This window comes from Tamandua tetradactyla, chromosome 5, assembly GCF_023851605.1.
Source record: "Tamandua tetradactyla isolate mTamTet1 chromosome 5, mTamTet1.pri, whole genome shotgun sequence".
NCBI classification, from domain to species: Eukaryota; Metazoa; Chordata; class Mammalia; order Pilosa; family Myrmecophagidae; genus Tamandua; species Tamandua tetradactyla.
Genome location: NC_135331.1, coordinates 168,323,787 through 168,348,400, shown reverse-complemented (window position 1 = coordinate 168,348,400; position 24,614 = coordinate 168,323,787). Strand labels below are relative to the sequence as shown.

The 24,614-nt window shown below is 38.5% G+C and overlaps 1 protein-coding gene across 2 annotated transcripts in view; it reads right to left on the bottom strand.

Moving 5' to 3' along the window:
- Positions 1-1,464: 1,464 nt before the first annotated feature.
- The window catches only part of FIG4 (FIG4 phosphoinositide 5-phosphatase), a 186,602-nt gene continuing 163,452 nt past the window's right edge, over positions 1,465-24,614 (bottom strand). Inside the window, exon 21 of one of the 2 annotated variants that reach the window (XM_077162641.1) lies at positions 1,465-5,883. In XM_077162641.1, coding sequence (XP_077018756.1) covers positions 5,706-5,883 — 178 coding nt within the window. In that variant the 3' untranslated portion in view covers positions 1,465-5,705. The remainder of the gene's footprint in view (positions 5,884-24,614) is intronic. The other variant, XM_077162640.1, reaches the window with a different exon arrangement.

Sequence of the window (24,614 nt, the reverse complement as noted above, 5' to 3'; positions counted from 1 at the left end):
ACTGGAATTCTTCTCCCCGTTACCCATGCCATATTTCCCTTGCCTTTGACCAGCATCTCTGCTGCTGCCTAGTTTAGCAAATTCTATTGGCCAGTCCTTCTCCTTAAAATCTGATGTGAGTAATCATTTGTCTTGTGAAAAATGCCAGCCTCAACCACAGAGGATCAATTCAGACTTCTAGTTTAATTTACCAATTGGATAGGGCAATTACAGTGGAGTCCACTCGAATGAAATGTATTGAAGAAATGAACTCATAACAATATTTTGTGTGTGGGTACAAGAGTTAAATGACAGCTGGATATTCTTTATTAGTAAATGGCCCTCCAGCTTCTGAAAATGGAAAAGGTTGAGTTCCTTTGTCTACTGAAGAAAGAGATGCACACGTGTGGATAGAGAAACTTGACCCGTGCTAGGAAGTATCAGAACACGTGCAGTTTTCAAAACAAGTGATCGCCTCTTCCAAAGGCAGGGTAATGTCTCAATAAGTAAGCAAAAAGATCATTCTTTCTTCAGCAAAGGACTTATATAACCATAACAATCATCAGTTACTTCATCTTAGAGGAGAGATTCTGAGACGTGGTACTTGTCCTAAAAGAACAAATAAAAATTCTGGGGAATTGGGGCAAAAAAGGGACCGTGGTTTTAAACTGATTTTGAAAGAGCAATAGATGATTTCAAGAAATCATTTTTGGGCACTAGAACACCTTCATCTTCTCTGACCACTTAGCAATTTTATTCTGACCAGGTGACCCTGAAGGCATGTGAGAGGACAACGGATGAGGCACATTATTTTCCAAAAGGAGAAAACACTTCTGACTCAGCATCTTGAAAATTATAGGTAGGGGAGACTCACTGAGTTGGGGGAAAAATTACTATGTAACAGTAAGATACAGGATGATGTTCAAACTCTCCATCTGCAGATATCCAACTAAAGTTGGAATCTCGTTTTCAAGTGGCAACTAATTTACTCACATGAAGTGGAGAAAAAAATTAATTTGAAGTTGGAGAGGAGTAATTTTTCTATGGACAAATGGATTTCACATAAAGTAATTTCTATTTGGATCCACAAAATCTAAGGTTAAAGTTAAACTCTTTTGAGGACAGATCACAGTGATATGAATTTTGCTTCAGGATAAAATTATTTTTCCTTTCAGATCCATTTGTGCAGTAGCTGCTTTCAGGCTGCCCAACCTTATGGCAGGCAACGTGTAAGTTAAAAAGTCCAACCTATGCTCAAGCACCTATAGATATGACAAATTGAGACATGACTTCCTCCAAAGAGGCAGCTGGATTTATAGGAAGTGGCTTTAAGAGAGTACCCCTCTTTGCCCCCTCCACTCTTCCACACACAAACATCGTTCTTTTTTTTAAAATTAATTAATTTATTAATTAAAAAATTAAGAACACATTAACATATCATTCCATTCTACATATATAATTCTCAATATCATCACGTAGTTGCATATTCATTTCTTAGAACACTTGCATCAATGCAGAAAAAGAAATAAAAAGACAACCAAAAAAGAAAACAATAACAGAAAAAAAAAAAAGATTATACATACCATACCCCTTACCCCTCGCCTTCATTGATCGCTAGCATTTCAAACTAAACTTATTTTAACATTTGTTCCCTCCATTACTTATTTTTTTTTATTCCATATGTTCTACTCGTCTGTTGACATGGTAGATAAAAGAAGCATCAGACACAAGGTTCTCACAATCACACAGTCACATTGTGAAAGCTATATCATTATTCAATCATCTTCAAGAAACATGGCTACTGGAACACAGCTCTACATTTTCAGGCAGTTCCCTCCAGCCTCTCCACTACATCTTGAATAACAAGGTGATAACTACTTAATGCGTAAGAGTAACCTCCAGGATAACCTCTAGACACTGTTTGGAATCTCTCAGCCATTGACACTTTGTCTCATTTCACTCTTCCCCCTTTTGGTTGAGAAGGTTTTCTCAATCCCTTGATGCTGAGTCTCAGCTCATTCTAGGATTTCTGTCCCACATTGCCAGGAAGGTCCACACCCCTGGGAGTCATGTCCCACATAGACAGGGGGAGGGTGGTGAGTTTGCTTGTCGTGTTGGCTAGAGAGAGAGGCCACATCTGAGCAACAAAAGAGGCTCTCTTGGGGGTGACTCTGAGGCCTAAATTTTAAGTAGACTTGACCTATCCTTTGCGGGGTTAAGTTTCATATGAACAACCCCCAAGACTGGGGGCTCAGCCTATAGCTTTGGTTGTCCACACTGCTTGTGAGAATATCAAGAATTCAACTTGGGGAGGTTGAATTTCTCCCTGTTCTCACCATTCTCCGAAGGAGACTTTGCAAATACCTTTCCACTCACTGGTCAAATCACTCTGGGATTCATCGGGGCATCACTCTGGACAAACCAACAAAATCTCATGTCCTACCAACATTCCAAGTACTTACGGTGTTCAATGAAGCTATCAACATAAGTTATATTAGGAGATGCACTAGTCAAAATATAAATTTTGAACCAAATAAATATTTTTTGCTTTAGTCTCACATATAAGTTGAAATCTTAAAATATTAATTACCATCTATTTTTAGGACTCTGCAGTAATGACATTCCTTTGATAAACATTGTTCTTTTAAAGTGAATGTTTTCACCTTGCTCTTGGCTATGATGACATGGTCAACAAATTTTATTTCATAGGATCATCTGGTCATTATTTGCTGAGATTTCAGTTTATGATCGGGTACATTTCAGGGTTCATTTAGATTATTTGATTTAAAGAATTAAAATCAACAATGCTAAGCGAAACTTGGAGGGTTTCTACCTTTTCAGCGACCAGGGTGCAGTGAGGCTGCATAAAAGGTCTTGTTCTGAGTTGATGCCAGGTACCAAGTGAGCAAGTGGTGTTGGTTACACATTACCAGTGACCTTTTAAAGTCAACATTTAGTGAATTTTACTATGTGATAGAAACCAGGCCAAATACTTTACAGGTACTTATTATCTTCTTACCTTCAACAACTCTCTATAATATTAGAAGAGAAAACTGAGGCTTAAAGAAGCTGATTCCTCAAAATCCCTTAATGACTATTCAGTGGTGGGGGCAAAGATCAAGCTATTAATGTTTATACTTTTCTTACCTTTGGGTCTGCAGATAGAGCAGCTTCTATATTTTCTACCACATATTAGCTTTTTAGTGCTGTCAGGGATACATTTACTTTGTTTATATACTCCTTTAGGTCACTGGCCTCTTTTTAGAAGGCAAATATGATGTCTGCTTTGCTTTCAATTTGAAAGGTCCTCCTTGTATAGCTAGCGTCAAGTAGTCCGCATTAATGGCAAGATTAATAGTTCAGATACCATATTGCAATACCAAAGTCATGTTAACTCTGAGAAGGACATAAGCAGCTGCCTTAAATGGAGGCCACAAGGGTGTTGGTTGTAAAAACACCACGGCTACCACCACCAGCTACCTCCAATACATCCACAGCAGCTACCGTTTCTTGAGCATCACTTATGTGCCATGAACCATGGCTAGATTTTTACATAGATTATCGCCAAATTTCAAAATCAGCCAATAAGGTGGGAATTATTATTCTCATTTTACAGTTGAAGAGGGTCAAACTCAGGTTATCAAAGAAGACGCGGATCTTTGTAAAGTATGTAGTATAATGTCCATTCTTTTTTTTTTAACATTTTTTATTGTGAAGTATAATATATATATACAAAAAAGCATAAATTTCAAAGTACATTGTAACAGGTAGATATAGAACATATTTCAACATTTGGTATAGATTACTGTTCCATAATTTTAGGTTTTTGCTTCTAGGTGCTCCAAGACACTGGAGACTAAAAGAAATATCAATGTAATGATTCAGCAGTCATACTCATTCGTTAAATCCTATAGCCTCTGTTATAATTCCTACTTTTCCTGCGATCCTTCTCCCATTCTTTTTTTTTTTACACAGCATAATCTTTATTTTATTTAAAATTTTTTGCAAATTTATAAAAGTACACATGACAGGCAATAAGTTGCAGTGGAGAAAACGTGGACGTGCAACCAGAACAGCTAAGCTGTAAAGACTGTCTCTGCCACATACTAGCTATGTGAACTAAGGAGAGAATATTTATTTTAGGGAAGTTGGAGTAAATTAGGAGTAATCTAAGTAAAGCACTTGACACATAACACTCATAGATGATTTTATCATGATTCTGAAGAAGAAATATATTGGGCCAACTTCTTGAGGATGCAACCTGTGCAACTGCACAGGGCCCTGTGGTAAGGAGGCCTCCATACTTTGTTTAATGCTCTGCTGTTGGTGTCTTGAAATTCTTAAAAAAATTTTTTTGATTTTTTTTTACTGTGAAATATAACATATATGCAAAAAAAGCAATACATTTCCAAGTACATCTTACCATAATGTCCATTCTTATCATAAGGTGGACCTCCAGAAGCCATGTTAAAAATAAATTTTAAAAGTGAAGATCAGTGCCTAAAGCTTGGCACCTCCACAGCAACTGGGGGTTATTCTTTGAGTTGGGAAGCTCATGTCAGATCCCACAGGCAGCAGCAAGCTATTGTGTAAGATATTTCAACTACGCCAACTCAAAATTCCTCTTGTCTATTATTCTGTCATTTTTAATTTTGATGTTATGATGGCATCAATCAAAAAAAGTCTGCTAATTTGGGACTTGAATTTTATCTACACTATTGAAACTTCTATAGACTCCCAGAATCTCAAGACTGGCGACTGTAAACATCACTTCGGCTGAGTAGTTTGCCTTCTCCCCCTTAGGTGGCTAGGTTTTTTGGTTCTCTTCTCAATTTATGGAGGGGGAGATTTGAGACAATTTGTAATGAAATAATAGACACAACGAAAGGAAATCATTTGTGTTAAACTGTCAGAAAATGCAGAAAGTTCTCCATGTTAGAGTTGAGCATATGAAGAACCACCATATCAATATAGGGTAAGTGAACCCTGGGTGAACACCAAATGTCAAACTATGTACTGCAGCTGCACACCACCTAGGATTCTGAGTCACAATTTCTACCTTTTTATTTGTAATATTATTTGACACTTGCAGAAAAATTGCAAGAATAGTTCAAGAACTCCTTTACTCAGATTCACCAATTATTTTGCTCCATTTGTTTTATCACCTCTCTCTTTTTGCCTGAATCACATGGGAATAATTTGTTGACATCTTGTTCCTTTATCCATTAATATTACAGTGGTTATTTCCTAAGAACAACAGCATTCAGAGTAAACAAATTTTGAATCAAAACACAAAGTTGACAAACAAACATATCAGAGTAAATTAAAAATATATATTAGCTATTAAAAAAAATGTTGTCTTCAGACGATAATTCTGAGGAGAGGGATTTTTTGGCCTGTTTTTCTTACTGCAATATTCCCAGACCCTAGCATAGAGCCTGGCACACAGCAGGCACTCAATAAATGCTTGCTAATTTAATTTCTTAATATGATGGTATGATACTATGTTGGCCACATTTCTAAAATAAATGTAAGATTAAAGGGGGACTAAGTGTTCAGTCATTTCTTTATTATTTATAATTTGTAAATCTGTTAGTTACACAAAGAGGAAAAAACTTTCAGATACAAAGGATAACCTGAAAACTACCTTTTATAAATGAGACAACACAGATACTAACTTAAGCCAATGTGACTTTCTTGGGGCCACAGAGCCGGCTGCTCTGTCTTCACAGGTACCGGTTTCTGATGTACTCTCGGTACATGGAGGTGTCTTCCTTTCCTAGGGGCTGCATGATACCTTTACTGGCTTGGATGTGGGCTTGGAAAATCTCTGTAGATTTTCGGTCCACTCTTGGAGGCTGAACTTCATAGATGTTGTCTTGAGAGAAAGCTGAGATGGGCATTCTATAAAAAATGAGAGAAGGGAGTATTACATTAAGGAGAATAAAATGAAGGGCTGCAGGGAGCTGGGGGGGTCTTGAAAGCATTGCAAACTGCTGACCTGGAACCAGCAGCTAGAATGGGCTCCTTGTGCTGGCTCCCTCCATGCCCTCCCCTGAGCCTTCCTTGATGTCCAGGCCAGGAGGGCCCGCCGCCTCTGTGCCCACAGCCCTGTGCTCTCCAACATCTGCACTCCTGTCTGCCTCCTTCATCTGACTGGGAGCAACTTTAGGTAGAGGCTGCATCAACTTTTTGCTCTTTTCTCTTGGCACATGGTAGGTTCACTATAAGTTTTTAAAGGAAAATTTTGTAGGAATCAGTGAAGCAGGGGATTGCTGAGTTGGGATAGTAGGATGTGCCAGTTTGAAACTATTATGTACCCCAGAAAAGCCATGTTTTAATCCTGATCCAATCATGTGGGGCCAGACCTATTGTTTAGTGTGGGGAACTGTGGATTGCTTCCATGGAGATGTGAAGCATCTTTTTGATTAGTTGGAGATGTGACTCCATTCATTTAAGGTGGGTCTTGATTAATTTACTAAAGTCCTTTAAAAAGGGAAACATGTTAGAGAAATTTCAGATGCAGATGCTTCAAGAACAGTTGCTTCAAGTTGACAGACATGGATGTTTGGAGATGCTTGGAGTGATGAGAGAGAGAGTAGATGCCTAGACATGGGCAGAACCCAGCAGACATTGCTATGAGCCTTCCCATGAGCTGCTAAGGGAGCCAGAATCCAGAGTTGTGTCCCAGAGGAGTTAAGTGAAGGCCCATAGGGGCTTAGAGAGGAAACCACTGGCATCAGAAGTGGAAGCAACAAACTGTGAACAAGGACCCACAGACGTGAGCCACGTGCCTTCCCAGATTGACCTTCCTTGAGCCAAAGTATCTTTCTCTGGATGCCTTAGTTCAGACATTTTTAAGGTCTTAGAACTGTAAACTTGTAATTTATCATAAATTCCCTTTTTAAAAACTGTTCCATTTTTGGTATATTGCTTTCTGGGAACATTTACCGAACTAATACACAGGGGTACCTCACTGTTGAGAGGAATTAATATATTTAAATGTGTAAAGTGCTTATTTAGCATGGTGCCTGGCACAGTATACATGCTCAATAAATGTGAACTACTGTTAACAATTATGGGTGCATAATCCCTTTTCTGCAATTCTGAAATCCAACAAACTTAACCACCAAAAGTTTTTTTTGCTGGTAAAATCTGGCCCAACTGAAAATCGTTTGGTGAAACATCCTAACCTGAGCTGATGCTACTCATCCCATTTGTTGTGAATATTAATGTGTTTAATTACCACGTTGGGGATGTTGTTATAAGGTGTATGTGTTATCTTGCTTTGCTAACATCTAAAACATTCTGGATTCTGAAACACATTTGGTCCTTACACACTCTGGATGAGGGACTGTGGAACAGTAATAGGCAGTTTCCTTCATTTCTGAGGTGAGCTGAAAAGCACCCAAAAAACTCTCCACTCAAAACTCCTTTCATCCTCCTCTCACCTACCAGGACTGCTGGAGTGCCTGAAATTTCACCTACCCCTTCCTTTGGGGAAGGCACTGTCTCTAGAAGAGCCTTGTTAAAGTGCAGCTCGGTAGTCTGACACACCCTCAACTCACAGAGGTTTGAGCACCCACTAGTGATTCCATCTTTGGCTGATGGCAGGCCCTCAAAAGATGAGTCAGCTAACAATCAGGTCTGACAAAGAGTGTGTGTGTGGGGGCATGTGCACATTCACGTGCCCAGGAAGGTCATGAAAGGGCCACTGCGGGGGGAGCAGGGTCAACTGAAAAAACACCGTGTGGGGCTGGGGGCACAATGACAGCACACCCCACCACTGAGCCCAGGGCTGGCTCTGTGAGGAGGGGCGTGGTTCTCCACATCAGAGGAGTCAAGATAACACACAGAGAGAGAAAATATGGAGAATCTATTCTGCTGGGCTGGGATTTTAGCCTTGCTCAAACACTTGTTATCTGAGAAATCAAGAAGGGACTCTGGATGCCCAGCTGTCTGGTTAGATGGGCCCCCTAAAGCTGGGAGACTGACACATGGTAGGGACTCAATGGTTTGTAAGGTAAATGTAGTGAGGAGAGGCAGCAACGTCCTTAGCTGTGACCCCTGGAGCTGGGGAGATCCCTTGCAGCCAGGAGTGGGGTGGTGTTCTTAGCTGGACCTGGAACTAGGAGGGCATGTGTAATCAGAGGCAAAATCGGGCTGCAGACCCAACAGGTCCAAACACGGGACATGTCACTGGAGCCTGGGTGGTGCAGTGACACACAAAGGAAGGCAGAGAATTGGTACAGGAATACCATCCACAAGGGCTCTGTCCTCACAGGTGTGTTACACCTGAACACGGGAAATAGTCAAGGGAGCTCACTGTACTTTGCTTTTATCTAGAACACTAAGACATCTTGAGATGACTGGAAATTCTGTAAAATAAAATGAAAGTGGAGGTGGAACTTTTTTTGGAAGTGAACTCTAACCATTTTCATCTCAGAATATTATATCTCAGCTTGGATTTGGTATATAGCATACAGAACCTCCCTTTTTTTTTTCCAGAGCAGTTTTACAATTTCACACAATCTTTGAATGCATCCTTATTTAAGTTAACAAAAACCAGAGGGTAAAGTTGTTTTAGTTTCCTAGGCTTCTGAAAGCAAATACCATGAAATGGCTCAGCTTGAACAATGGGGATTTATTAGCTTACAGTTTGAGGCCTCAACAAAAGGTCTTACTTACAATGGGTTTACATTCACAAGAACAGATTAAATTTAAGAACTTTTTTTCTGGGATACACATAGTTTCAAACCACCACACTTTACCCTCTGGACCCCAAAAAGACATATTCTTTCCATATGTAAATACAGTCCATCACAAAATTCCAAAAGCCTTAAATCATTTCTATAACAATGTAAATATATATAAGTACAAAGTCATCAAAATCAGTTCTGGTGTAGTCGGTCCTAAGACACAGTTCCCCTATAACTGCGGACCTGTGAAACCAAGAAAACAAGTTACCTGCTTCCAATATATAAAGGAGAGACAACCACAGGATAAACATTCCCATTTCCATAGGGAGAAACAAGAAGGAAAACAGGGGTCATGGGGCCCAAACAATTCTGAAACTCTGAAGAATATATTCCATTAGATTTCAAGGTCTGAGAGTCATCTATGGAATGTTTTGTCCTTAGGGCCTGACGGAGCAGCAGCACTTGCACAGCAGACTTGTTCTTTCTGAACACGAGGGTGAAGTTTCCACCCCCTGAGAACACTGGGCGGTAGCACTCTCTTGTCCTCTCCAACCTCCAGGCCAGACTCATTCTTTTCACATTCATGGGTGGGCTTGCTCTCTCGGCCCAAGAAGATATCTTCAGTTCAGGCCTTCAGTTTCCTTAGTCCTGCCCTTCAGTGATTTTTCCTTCAATATGTCCCTTTTTTGTTCCTTTTAGTCCAGGCTGGCAATGGTTTCATTCAAACATATGTCACAAAAAATCTATCCTTCCTGGATAACTGTACCTCCAATCCCAACTTGCACTGAAATGGGTGATTGGATTCATGTTCAGCTAAACCCTTACATGGAGAATAATTCTCTGGGACTTGCTTTCTGGAATTTTTCCAAATCATCAATTCTAGTTTCCTTATGCCCAGAAGTTTAGCTCTCAGCTCATCCCTTTCCTCTCACGTTTTACTATAAGCTGCAAGGAGAAATCAGGCTGCACTTTCCACACTTAGCTTGGAAATCTCCTCAGCTAAATATCCAAGCTTATCACACTTTCATTTTCTGCCTTCCATCTAACACCAGGATTCAATTTTTCCAGGTTCTCTTGCCACTTTAAAACAAGGTTACCTTTCTTTCAGTTTGCAATGTCACATTTATCATTTCTAAGGCTGCATTGGAAGTACCTTTAGTATCCATATTTCTATCAACAGTCCCTTCAAAGCAATCTAGGCCTTTTCTATTAAATAGCTTAGAATTTTTCCAGCCTTTACCCATTAACCAATTCTAAAGCCATTTCCACATTTTTGGTATCTGCAACAGCAGCCTCCCTCTTTCCTGGTACCAAAATCTGCTTTAATTTCCTAGGCTGCTGAAAGCAAATACCATAAAAGTTTAGCTTGAACAATGGGAATTTATTAGTTAACGTTTTGAGGCTGAGAAAATGTCCAGATCAAGGCATCATCAAGGTGATGCTTTCTTCCCAGCAGTCTTGGCTTCTCTGCCACATGGCAAGACACATGGCAGTGTCTATTGGTCTCTCTCTTCTCTTCTAGGTTTCACTGCTTTTAGCTTCTTCCTTCCATGGCTTTCTCTCTCTTTATTCCATTTAAAAAGTAAGAAGGTTATGATCCATCCTGAATGAGGTGGGCCAAACCTTAGCTGAAGAAACCTCATCGAAAGGTCCTACTTAAAAGAAGTACACAGGTAGATCCATGGTAGAATTCTCACCTGCCATGAGGAAGACCTGGATTCAATTCCACCCCCCCCAGAAATCAACAAATGGTGCTGCGATAATGGGTTATTCACATGGAAAAGAATGAAAGTCACTCCAACTGCACAGAATATAAAATGAAATGTGACCCCAACTGTATAGCATAAAAAAAAAAAGGTCCTACTTGCAAAGAGTTCACACCCACAGAAATGAATTATGTTTAAGAACATATTTTTCCTGGGGTGCATAAAGCTTCGAACAATCACAAAAGTGATTTACTCAGAGTTAAAGAAAAATAAAGACCAAGGTGAGTAAGAGAATCCTAAGATTTCTGAATTTCAATTTATACATCACCCTGGCAGCAGCTCTCATTTACAAAGTACAAAAGTTACAGTTATCATGTTTGTGCTAATGGTATAATGGTGAATGGTTGGGATAATTAATATATAAACTCTTTTTCTCAATTTTCACAAAATACAGCAATTCCCTAGTTATTTACATAATTCAAAGTGAGATTCTACAACTCTTTAATGGTTGATATTATTCAGGGTCAAGCCATTCTAACCTTTACCTTTTAGCAAGGCAGTTCCACCAGAGATTATCATCAAAGTACCAGCAGTGAAAACACCATCTCAGTAACTCCTCCTTCTGAGTCCAATGTAATACTTACACCTAACCCTGTTTAGTACCTTCCCTTCTGAAAGCTTCTTTGAAGTCATTATCTTGGTTTTCACATCTATCTTAGAGGCAGGAAACACAGGAATTATACCCTCCATTTTACAGATAGGACTATTTAAAGACTATTTGTAAAACAGGGCTAATAGTCTCTGTCCTGTCTTTGAAGTTAGACCTTTGCTGTGTGCATTCATGAAGGCCCCTCTGGCGGGTATCACGCCACACATCCACTGGATGCAGGAAGATACCTTCTGGGATCTGAACCTGAAAGGTCACCTGAGAAAGGGAGAACGCTAAGCCACCAAGTTACTATCTTATCTGTCATGGCTACTGTTCCAGAGATTTGGATGAATACGCATCTGGGTAGGAAAGGGAGGTAACAGACCTGGGGGCACAGTGATGCAGGGTGGGGGCAGCAATGAGCACACCCACACACATGCCACCTCACCTAGCGCTTTGGGTTGCTCACCAGTAAATCAATCAGGAGGCCTCAACCCCTTTTTGGCAAATTGTTTCACTGCCATGTGCTTCAATGCCATGTACAGTCATGGGAAATGATGATTACAAATACCCTAAATATGAAATGCCAAACATCAGCCTTGATGGTATTAGACTGCGTGGCAGGTGGGATTAGGACTCCAACACCACCTCCCTAGGGTTTCAAAAGCAGGGAATAAGAAAACGCATCAATTATTACTCCCTTGTCCTTTTTATTCTTCTAGATAAAATGCCTATATTAACATTTTAATTATATTACACCTATATATATATATATATATATATATATATATATAAACCTGTAAAGTTAAAATGTTCATTACTGGACTGGATTTCTGGAAAGATGGCTTAATAGGGTAGATTGAGTTCAGCCCTGCTCCAAGGAAACGTTAGTGAAGGGATGGAAGGGCAACTGAGACAGTGATTCAAAAGTGTAACAACCTGGGAGAGCTTTCTGCACCACATAGGGCAAACCTGGTTGCAAAAGCTGAGGAACTGAGAAGTAGAAAACGAGAATAATGCAGAAGTGCGGAGCCCAGAGGAGTGCGTGTATGAGGAGACAGGCACAAGGAAGTAAGCCAAGCTGCATTCCTTGAATATTCTACCCTCATCAGCGCAGCCCTGTGACCCGTGACTCACCCCATAACCAATGCACCTGAACCCCGTCATCTGCCCCCACTCCCTGTGCTCCAAGAGCCCCCACCTACCTCCCACTCCCCACCCCCACCCCAAGTGCAGCCCAACTCATCTTTCCTGGGCTCCTCCAGAGCACTACTACCCCTCCCTGCTCCCTGCAGGCTGTCACCAGTGCATAAAGGCTACAGGCACATATTTCCACACTCAGGCTACAGTTGCCCCCCACCCATAGTGTCACACAGTCTCACCCTGCCCCCAGTGAACTCTGTGCATCGATTTGCACTCCTAGACCTGGGCACGCGCACGGCCTCCAATCACGTCCTTCAGCTCTGGGAACATCAGTTTACAGCACTCCTAGACCTGCGAATGTGTACAGCTCTCAGTCACACTTTCCAGCTCTGAGAAAGTCCTGACCTGTGCAGTCAGGTCACATCCACCCCCAGCCCATGAAGGCATAACATTGACTCGCTTTTTCAGCTCTGCGCATGTGCACAAAGGGCCCTGTGCCCTAGACCAGTGCACAACAGGGTATGCACCCCCAGACCTGTACACCCACACAGCTACATCCTCTCTGGCCCCTGGGCTCCCACGTTCAGAAGCACCAGCACACCATCCCCAACCTGTGTCTATACCTCTCTGTAATGCATCATGCACTATTGTGCCCAACCCTGTACCCTGCACCCTGCTACACATCCACCCCACAAACACAAGGCTTTAGACTACTGAAGGAAATCAACTCCCAAAGTAAATCAATCAATATATTTACTTGTGACAAAAACAACAGACGACTACTAAGCATATCACACAATGCAGACAGATATAGCCCAGCCTAATGACCAAATTAAAACACCAGAGGAGATACAGATGTTGTAACAACTAATCAAAGATGTTGTATAACTCTATTTAATAAAATAAGTGGGATGGCTAATGATATAACGGAGATACAGTAGAAAAGCATAAAGAGGAATTTGAAAGAATAAATAGAAAAATAGCAGATATCACAGACATTAAAGACTCTGGTGACCAAATAAAAAACATACTAGAGGCACACAACACCAGATTTGAAGAGACAGAAGAAAGAATAAGTGATATAGAGGATGGGATAACTGATTTCGAACACTCAAAACAGCAAATGATAAAACAGATGGAAAAATTTGAATTGGGTCTCAGGGAAATGATAGACCAAAGTACACAAATACAAGAATCATTGGTGTCCCAGAAGGAGAAGAGAGGAGTAAAGCACTAGGAAAAGTAGTTGAGAATATAATGGGGGAAAACTTTTCAACCTTATAAAGGGCATAAATACACAAGTCAAAGACGCCCAATGAACTCCAAACAAAATCAATTCAAATAGGCCTTCCCCAAGACACACACTAATCAGTGTGCCAAATATTGAAGAGAAGTAGAAAATTCTGAAACTGGCAAGAGAAAACAATCTACTACATACAAAGGAAACCACATAAGACGAAGTTCACTACTCAACTGGCACCATGGAGGTGAAAAGGCAGCAGAATGATATATTTAAGATCCTGAAAGAGAAAGACTTCCAGCCAAGAATTCTGGACCCAGCTAAATTGTCCTTCAAACCGGCAGGGGAGATAATTTTCACAGACACACAAATCCTGAAAGAATCGGTTAACAAGAGACCAGCCCCACAAGAAATACTAAAGGGAATTTTGCCCGTTGAAAAAAAAGACAGGAGATGGAGGTCTGGAGGAGGGCACAAAATTAAAAAGTACCAGTAAGGGTAACTTAAAGGATAAAAAGAGAAAAGAATATTTAGATCTAACAAATAAAATAAAAAAGATAAGATGGTGGATTCAAGAAATGCCTTTTCAAATAACTTTATATGTTAATGGACAAAACATACCAATTAAAAGATACAGATTGGGAGGATGGATTAGGAAATATAATCCAGCTATACACTGTTTACAAGAGACTCATTTTAGACACAAGGATGCATAGATTGAAAATGAAAGGATGGAAAAAGATTTTCCAGGCAAGTTGTAACCAAAAGAAAGCAGGAGTAGGTATACTAATATCGGACAAATAGATTTTAAATCAAAAGACATCAAAAAGACAAAGAAGGGCACTATATATTAAAGGGACAATTCACCAAGAAGATATAACAATCACTAATTGTTATATCACTAATGTATATGCTCCCAATCAAGGAACTCCAAAGTACATGAGACAGACACTGGCAAAACTGAAGGGAGTGATAGACGTTTCAACAATAATAGTAGGAGACTTCAATGTAGGACTCTCCTCTATAAATAGAACAACCAGACAGAAGATCAACACGGAAACAGAGAAGTTAAACTTTATAAATGAATTAGACCTAACAGACATATATAGATCATTGCACCCCCAAACACAATGATATACATTCTACTCTAGTGCTCAGGGAACATTCTCCAGGATAGATCATAGACTGGGGCACAAAACAGGTCTTTATAAATTTAAAAACACTGAAATTATTCAAAGCACTTTCTCTGATCACAATGGAATGGAGCTTGATTTCAATAACCACCAAAGAATGAGAACATTCACAAACATATGGAAATTAAATAACACAACCTTAAACAACCAGTGGATCAAAGAAGAAATTGCTACAGAAATCAGCAGCTATCTGGAAATGAATGAAAATGAGAATACAACTTATGAGAACTTATGGAATGGGCAAAGGCTATGCTGAGAGGGAAATTTATTGCTCTATATGCTTATAACAAAAAACAAGAAAGAGCAAAAATCAAGGACTTAACTGCTCACCTACAGAAACTTGAGAAAGAACAGCAAACTAACCCCAAAGCAAATAGAAGAAGAGAAATAACAAAGATTAAAGCAGAGTTAAATGAATGGGAGAACAAAAGAATAACAGAAAGAATCAATAAAACCAAAAGTTGGTTCTTTGAGAAAATCAATAAAATTGAAGGGCCAATAGCAAGACTGACAAAGGAAAAAAGAATGAGGATGCAAATAAAATCAGAAATGAGAAGGGGTACGCTACCACAGACCCTGAAGAAATAAAAGAAATCCTAAGAGGATATTATGAACAACTATACGTTAACAAACTAGACAACTTAGATGAAATGGACAAATTGCTGGAAACACACAAACAAGCTACAATGACTCAGGAAGAAATTGAAGATCTCAACAAACCAATCACAAGTAAAGAGATTCATTCCATCAATCATCAAAAATCTTATTCAAAGAAAAGCCCAGGGCCAGATGGCTTCACAGCAGAATTTTATCAAACATTCAATATATACATTGAGTACATATCAAACATATATACTCAAACAGTTTATATAGGTTGTATAGTAATACTTGGAATATCTTGAGAAATCTACAGCAAAGTTACTTGAGCTAATAAACAAATTCAGCAAGGTAGTGGGATATAAAGCTAATGTACAAAAATCAGTAAATTTCTACACACAAGCAATGTGTTAGCTGGGGGGTCAGTTAAGGAAAAAATTCCATTCAAAATAGCAACTAAAAGAATCAAGCACATAGGAATGAACTAAGGACGTAAAGGACTTGTACACAGAAAACTACATAACATTGCTAAAAGAAATCAAAGAAGATCTAAATAGGTGGAAAGACATTCCCTGTGCATGGTTAGGAAGGCAAAATATAGTTAAGATGTCAATTCAACACAAATTGATCTACAGATTAAACACAATACCAATCAAAATCCCAACAACCTACTTTGAAGACTTGGAAAAGCTAGTTACCAAATTCATCTGGAAGGGAAAGAGACACTGAATAGCTAAAAGTATCCTACAAATGAAGAACAAAGTGGGAGCATTAAAACTCCCTGACTTTAAAACCTATTATAAAGCCACAGTGGTCAAAACAGCATGGTACTCGCACAAAGACAGAAACATTGACCAATGGGATTGAATTGAAAGTGCAGAAATAGACCACCAAATCTACAGTCAACTGATTTTTGACAAGGCCCCGAAATTCTCTGAACTGGGACAAAATAGTTTTTTCAATAAATGCGCATGGAAGAATTGGACAGCCAAGAGAATGAAAGAGGACCCCCTATCTTACACCCTACACAAAAATTAACTCAAAGTGGATCAAACACCTAAAAATAAGAACTAGCGCCATAAAGATTCTAGAAGAAAATGTAGAGAAACATCTTCAAGACCTAGTAATAGGAGGTAACATCCTAAACTTTACACCCAAAGCACAAGCAACGAAAGAAAAAATAGATAAATGGGAACTCCTCAAAGTCAAATGCTTCTGTACCTCAAAAGACTTTGTCAAAAAGGTAGAAGAGGCAGCCAGCTCAACGGGAGAAAATATTTGGAATCACGTATCAGACAAAAGTTTGATATCCTGTATACACAAAGAAAACATACAATTCAACAACAGAAGAACAAACAACCCAATTATAAAATGGGCTAAAGATATGAATAGGCATTTTTCTGAAGAGCAAATATAGATGACTCAAAAGTACGTGAACAGATGTTCATTTTCATTGGCTATAAGGGAAATGCAGATCAAGACTACAATGAGATATCTCCTCACACCTATAAGAATGGCTACTACTAAACAAACAGGAAACTATAAATGTTGGAGAAGATGTGGAGAAATTGGGACACTTATGCACTGCTAGGGGGAATGTATAATGGTGCTTCCACTATGAAAGACTGTTTGGTGGTTCCTTAGGAAATTAAATATCAAGTTGCCCTATGACCCAGAAGTAGCACTACTTGGTATACACCCAGAAGAGCTGAAAGCAATCACACAAACAGACATTTGCACACCGATGTTCATAGCAGCATTATTCACAATTGCTAAAAGATGGAAACAAACCAAATGCTCATCAACAGATGAGTGGATCAACAAAATATGGTATATACATATGATGGAATATTATACAGCAGTAAGACGAAATGACATCCTGAAACACATGACAAGATGGATGAGCCTTGAGGACAAAATGCTGAGTGAAATAAACCAGACATAAAAGGATAGATACTGTATGATTCCATTTTTATGGCCATGCTAAAGGTAAAATCAGAGGCTTATAGAATGTAGGGGACTTAGAGATACACAGGTAGAGATGGGTGAATGGTTAGCTAATTAGGTTGGACTCCAATGTAAGGGAATAGATAGAAGTGAAGGCACTAAGACTACTTTCCAAAAACCTACAACCTCCAGATGGGTTCCTAGAACAGATAAGAGCTGAAGCCCAGATAGGCCAGCCTCTCCAAAACATCAGCTAGTTCCATCCCCCATCCCATATTGTCAACACCCCTTTCTAATACGAAAAAGTTAAAGGGCATAGCCCAAATACCCCTAAAGACTGGGAGAAGAATCAAAGGAGAAGATAGGATTTAACAAATGAGTACAGCTGCCAAATCATTATACTGATATTTCTTTTAGTTGCCAGTGTCATGGAGCAGCTAGAAGGAAAAACCTAAAATTGTGGAACAGTAACCCATACCAAACTCTGAAATCTGTGCTAATAACTAATTGTTAAAAAGGACTTTGAAATTTATTGCTTTTTTGTATATATATTTCATAATAAAAATGTTAAAAGAAAAGACATAAGCAGCAATATCAGACCTACATACATTTCCTAGTGAGGAGACACTTTTGATGTATTCGCCATTGACTTAATGAATTTCCAAGGTGGAGAGGAAATTAAAAAAAATCCAAGACCCTCATGAGGCATTGTTGTTTTGGCACTTTGCCTCTGAGGGCACTGGAAAACAGATGGAGGTAAACCCAATAATCCTTCTAACCCATGCAGAACAGTCGTTTTTATTAGCTTAAGACAACAAACTGTTTCTTTATGAAAAGACCAGTATTTAAATACTGAATGATGTGAGACCACTTTCTTTCATTTGTTCCAGTACAGATGGCTTGTCACTGTGCTTTCATGGTGGAAAATGGTAACACATTTCTCTTATGGCCATAAACAGAGGAAATGTTTTGTGTTATTCTTTTAAGCTTCTTCTCAAATCCCCCAAGGAGATAAGACCTATTGCCCCTAATTCAAGTGCCAGTAGTATTTTTGGAGGTAAAATATTATAAATTTTAAATTCCTTTCTTTTTTTTTTTTTTTTTAACATGGGCAGGCACCGGGAATCAAACTCAGGTCTCGGGCATAGCAGGTGAGAATTCTGCCACTGAGCCACCATTGCACCACCCCATGCCTATTTCTTTTTATCCACAAAATCTAGTTCCATGTGCAAGGAGAGCTCTGCATTTCCCCTCAGAGAATGTTACAGTCTTATTTAGAATAATGTATTTCCCAGTTCATTTATGGGCTGCTTAACCATACTGCTGGGTGCACTCAAACACTGGGGACTGGTGATGCTTAGCTGAAGTTCCCATTCACATAAGAGAAACACTTTCGGCAGAAATTCATTAGACACACCAGATGTTTTTAACGACAATCCTTATTGGTGTTCTTTTATGATCTTTCTTAAAGAAAATATGGTATTACTCAGGGGGTTAAAATATGACCATGCTGATAATAACCATATCTTACATTTGTATGCAAAATAAATGCTTGAGACCCTTTTAAAGTTTAATTACTGTTGAGATTTTCTTCTGACTTGTACATATTGAGTACCTAATGAACTTATGCTGGTTTGACAAGAAAATATTTAACTGGCCAGTTTGAAATGTCTTCTGAATTTAGTAATGTCATGATGACTTGTGATTGGTGATAGAAATATTAGACACTATTCATGTATTTTCAATTTATATATATATATATATATATGATACTTTTCAATATGTTTTAAAATATCTTATATTTTTTCTATGGCTAGCATTTTGGCATACCTCAAACCCCATCTGACATTTCCAGAAGACTTTGTAATGGTTCTAGCCACAGAATATATTTCCCTTCCAAGTGATCAATCCCTTCTGCTACCACCCCAAATTCCAAGTTTTTTTTTCTTCTTCAAGACTGCTATTTTCAAACAGCAATGATTCTAAGTTGATAGTGACTGAGTCACAGATTCAAAAGAATATCACAGCTGAAGAGGACCTTATAGAAGACCTTGATCTTGACCAACTTCCCACGTGAAGATGGTGGTTATTCATTAGGTCATTTCTCTCATTATTTCCTCTACTTTCTGAGAGAAAACGATAATTAGGGCAAGTTCAAAATCTATGATACTCTGTAGTGGAGCAAAACCTTGCAAATGCCTTTGTAGTACCAGCCCTGATTGTTATTCTATTTGTCTAACTGCCAGTTTTGTAATTTCCATTATATTTCCAAATAATTGTCTTTCATCACCTAACTGGTGAACAGTAAGTACTATGGCATACATGGCCATAAAATGACTTTATCTCATTTTTAATGTAGTTCAGAGGCTTCATTTGTGGATGGTCATTCTAACGTTCTCCCGCACTGTCCATTGCTTTTCTTTAGTTTCCTTATTAGATAGTTTCTGTCTTTCCAGTAGGACACTCATACACTGAAGCCTGGTCATGAATCTATTCTACTAGATATTACAGTGAGACTGTGCTTCATGTCAAAAAAAATCAAAGTAATTCTGTATATTACCCACATAATATATATATATATATACATACTATATATATAGTATGTATATATTACCCACACTAGTATATAGACACTTGAGTCCAAAATGTAGCTCTCAGACTCACTGCCCAATATAGTAGTCACCAGTTATATATAGCCATTGAAATTTATAATTAAAATTAAAAAAAAATTCAGTTCTGCAGTAGCATTAGCCAAATTTCAAGTGCTTGGCAGTCACATGTGGCTGATGGTCACTGAACGGGACAGGGCGGATATATTACATTTTCATCATTACAAAGTTCTATTAACAGCACTGTTCTAGAACCTTCTTCCTGGCATTTTCTCTCTCAGAAATTCTGGGTACTTTTATGCTCTTTTCATTTCTCTAAGCCAATTACACTAATACAATATGTTTCTGCAGAGGATTTATCGCTGATTTTTTTGTTTATGTGTTTATATTTATTAGAATGAGAATTCCATATTGATCAGCTCTCTATTCTCAATGCCTAGAAGAGTGTCTGACACACAGTAAGCATTTTATAATTTTGTTCATTTGTTGAATGAATGAATGAATGAATGACATCTGGTTAAGCAATCTGATTTTACCTTGGATTTCTAAATTTAGAATCTGAATTCAATGCAATTTGGACTACTCTAGAGAACATGGAGGCTAAGATTTCCCATCCGAAGCCTTGCTCTTAAGTTCCTTTTCTCAAGTGGGCCATGAGATGGAAAAGGGAACTGAAGGGAAGCAGAAGTACTTTCTAGGGGCCCAAGGCTATTCGAGTACCTGCTAAACACCAGGGTAAGGCAGGAGGGATGGGGTCTTAGGCACTTTGGAGGTGAAAAAACAGTGACTCAGAGAGATTAACAAACTTGCCCCAAGTCAGAAAGTTACCAAACGGACTGAAATGAAGAGGAATGTGTCGATCTTCAAAACACTCCTAACAGAAATAAAACAAAAGGCAAAATATACCCCTATATTCTGTGTTTCTAGAAAGGAGGCATGGTCTAAATTCTCTTTTATATATTCTGTCAAGTCTTTTCAATGCTTGAAATATTATGTAAGCACTCAGTAAAACTTGCTGCCTTGACTGCCTAATTTCCCCATGTCTTTGGGGAGATTTTCATGATTTTACAGAGTAAAGATGACCAGCTTGACGGGTTAGCACTTACCAACATTTTGGGAAATGGGACCATGCAATTAGCTACTTAGGAAATTATAAATATCATCAAGGGGAAGAATAAATTTCCCTTTTACTAGCACCAGAAGACATCAAGTCTATGTAATTCATGCAAAATACTATGAACCGAATACAAAATTCCCAACAAAATCCAATTAATTCAGACATTTTGTCATTGAGAGTTAATGAATATGACACAGAATAGTGAACAAATCTGCAAATCTTCAAATTTGAACATCTGCAAATCTCTTAACAGATGCAATTATAAGGGGATGACTGAAATGTCCTTCAGCAGAGACACAGAAAGAGAGGTTAGAAAATACAGAGGCAGGTTAAAATTCACTAAAGCGAAGATCACAATAATGCCAGTTCTAAATATCTGACCAGTAGAAGGAGAAAAGGTCGTAATGAGAATGAAGTGAAGCACATGATCTATAATGATGGAACATAAAATACTCGACCCTGCAAAACAGGCGGATGGCTGCCCTGTCTGTACATAAGGCCTTATAGGTGTTCTGCAATAAGTAATTTCAACTTGTTAGAGTAGACTGGTGTGCTGGTCTGAATCTGTGCTGGACCCCAGAAAAGCCATGCCCTTTGATCCTCATTCAATATTGCTGGGTGGGAGCATTTTGATTGTTTCCATGAAGATGTGACCCACCCAATTGTGGGTGATAACTTTTGATTAGATGATTTCCATGGAGGTGTGTCTCCACCCACTGAAGGTGGAGTTGCTTACTGGAATCCTTTAAAAGAGGAAACGTTTTGGAGAGAGTCCCTTTTTGGTAGAGCCACGAGAAAGCCAGCAGACACCACCACGTTCACCATGTGCCCTTCCAGCTGAGAGAGAAACATTGAACGTCGTCGGTCTTCTTGAACCAAGGTATCTTTCTCCAGACACCTTTGTTTGGACAATTCTACAGACTTGTTTTAATTGAATTGTAAACTAGCAATTTATCGAATTCCCCTTTTTGAAAGGCCATTCCATCTCTGGTATATTGCATTCTGGCAGCCAGTTAACTACAACAACTGGGTCTTGAAGGATTTTGATAGGAGAGGAACAGGTAATGTTTTGGTTATGGGAAGAGCAAAAGGATAGCAAAATCTTTACTGTATGTATGTGTATCAAACTCTTATCTGCCTTTAGCCTGTCAGGGAGCCATGTCAACGACAGGCCAACCAGAAAGGCACTGCAGTCTGGCAAAAGTCAAGGATTTTATCTTAAGCCTAAGCAACATCAACAATGAAGAAAAATTATTTAAAGATCAAAGTATGGAATGACTTTACTTTCTCTTCAAGAAAGTTATGCACTTACAATTTCTAAGACTGCTAAATTCTTGAAGGCTCATCTGTCATAAATCCACTAGATGGAAAAAATTAATGTGTGTAGCTATACACACATATATGCTATGTATATAGATAGAATATTTATACATAATGTATGTTTATGCAATATATATATTACTAAATTATATGTATATGTACTTTTGAAACACAATGCTGTGGAAAGGGCTATACATATATTTTTAAACCATTTCCACTAAGTGGTATACTTCAAAAGAGTCCATGTTAACTGTAAATTCTCACCTTTACAATGGCCACTCTATTGCGCAGTGAATTGGAACAAAAGTGTAGCTGATGAGCATATGTGATAATGGAGCCAATACATGGAGACAACATATTGTAACATTTAGTATTTCTTGGAGAGAGTCGGAACATTTTGCCATTAAAGTGTGACGTTTTATTTTATATTCTATAGAAAAGTTCAATGCAATACACAGAAGGGCCTCAGAGTTTGTTACAAGCTTGTCACAAAGCTGAGAACAATGTTTTCAGTTAAAATGCCACTGTAGCATTGCCATAAATGTATGTTAATTAAATATAAACTAACAATGCTTGCCAAGTATTTATCAAGGGTTTTAACTTTGTCAGTGTTTTTCACCTTTTTATTATAAAACAAAATAGATACAGCAAATCATAGAAAACATACAGAATTATTATAAGGTGAATACCATTCCTGTCAAGAAATAGAAATTTTGGCAGCCCAGAGGCTGCTTCCATGCATCCCATCCCAATTGCAACTCTTTCCTCTCCAATAAGTAGCCATTATCCTCACCTTCTATAGTAATCACTTCTTTGTGTTCTTTAAAAAAAGACTTTTTCACCCAAATGATAGCGCTAGAGTCCACAGTTTGTTTTTAACTACTTAAAAAAAACTGATATGTGTATATGCCTGCCAGGGCTTCTTTGACAAATATTACACAGGGGGTTTGTTTAAACAATGGGAATTTATCTCATGATTTCTTCTTCTGGCATCTACTGCTCCTGCTGTCATCTGTGTCTCTGTCTAGATTTCTTCTCCTTATAAGGACTTCAGCAATCCTGATTAAGTTTAGCCTTGTCTAAATAGAATCTTTAAAGACCCTATCACAAATGACTCCAAAGTTTGGCTAATAATAATATCTTCAATGTCCTATTTACAAATAGGTTTACACCCATAGGAACACAGATGAAGAGTTGAATGTGTCTTTTACGAGGGTATGAGTCAATCCCCGATGATATGTTTTAATCTACCGTTTCTCTCTCCTTTCTTTTCTTTACAATTTATCTGCTTGAGAATCCAGGTTGCAGAGTTTCCCTTGGTCTGGATTTTGCTGATTGCATATTCATGATGTAGTTCAACATGTTTCCCTTTGTGAGCAGCTGGACCCAGAGGAATAGTGAGACTTGTTTTCAATCCCTTTGCCAAGAAGGTAAGTGGTGGCATACTGTTCGTCAGGAGGACCACCGGTCAGTCATTCATCTTTCTGATGTTAACAGCCACTGGTGATCAATTATTTCATTTCTTTTTCATTCATTAGTTGGAACTTTTTTTTTTAAAGATGCATTCCACTGTTACCCAGTGATATAGTTCATATGAGTCAGAGTCATGTACTCGATTCCTTCGCTTTATTAGCTGGTTTTGCAGATAATGAGTTGGAAAATGACCAGCTTTTTTTTTTTTAATATTACCATGAACTCATGGGCCTAAACATATTTTCTGAGTTCCAATCTACTGTAATTATTATTCTTTTTAAGTTTGTCTCATGGTAGCCTCTTCAAGTTCTCTCCTGCGTCCCTTCAATATGACCCTGATAATCTTTGATAGTTTTCATATCTGGATTGACAAGATGTTTCAGGTTCACTGAGTTCATTTTATACATTTCCTGACCCAGACTTAGAATCAGCCACTTCTCCAAGAAGCTCTGATTGCTATTAGTAGGGAATTAGACAGTAGGGATTCTCACTGCTACGGGGCCATTGTGTGTGTGTGTGTGTGTGTGTGTGTGTGTGTGTGTGTGTGTATTCCCCTGTTCTGTGTATTCCTGCTTCTCAGGAAGAGAGGATGATACAAGTAGAACATCCTATTAGTATTTATTTACTTATCCCACATTAAACACAACAGCTTCAATAAAAATACTAATATTACCAATATCAATAACTATCAGTATGATTGCTGAAAATTCAGATTATCGTTTTGCATTTGCTCTCCATATATCTTCCCAATTATTTCGAGTTGTAATATAGCTGCAGTGGTTGAGCATATAGCCATAACATACTCTCTCTCTCTCTCTCTCAACTCTCATTTTAGTTCTATAGGCAACTAAACATTTACTATGCACACTGGTCCTTATAAATGTCTGTATCGGTTTGAATTGTCTGGAGCTTACTCTCCACTACATTATATAAGAAGAACTC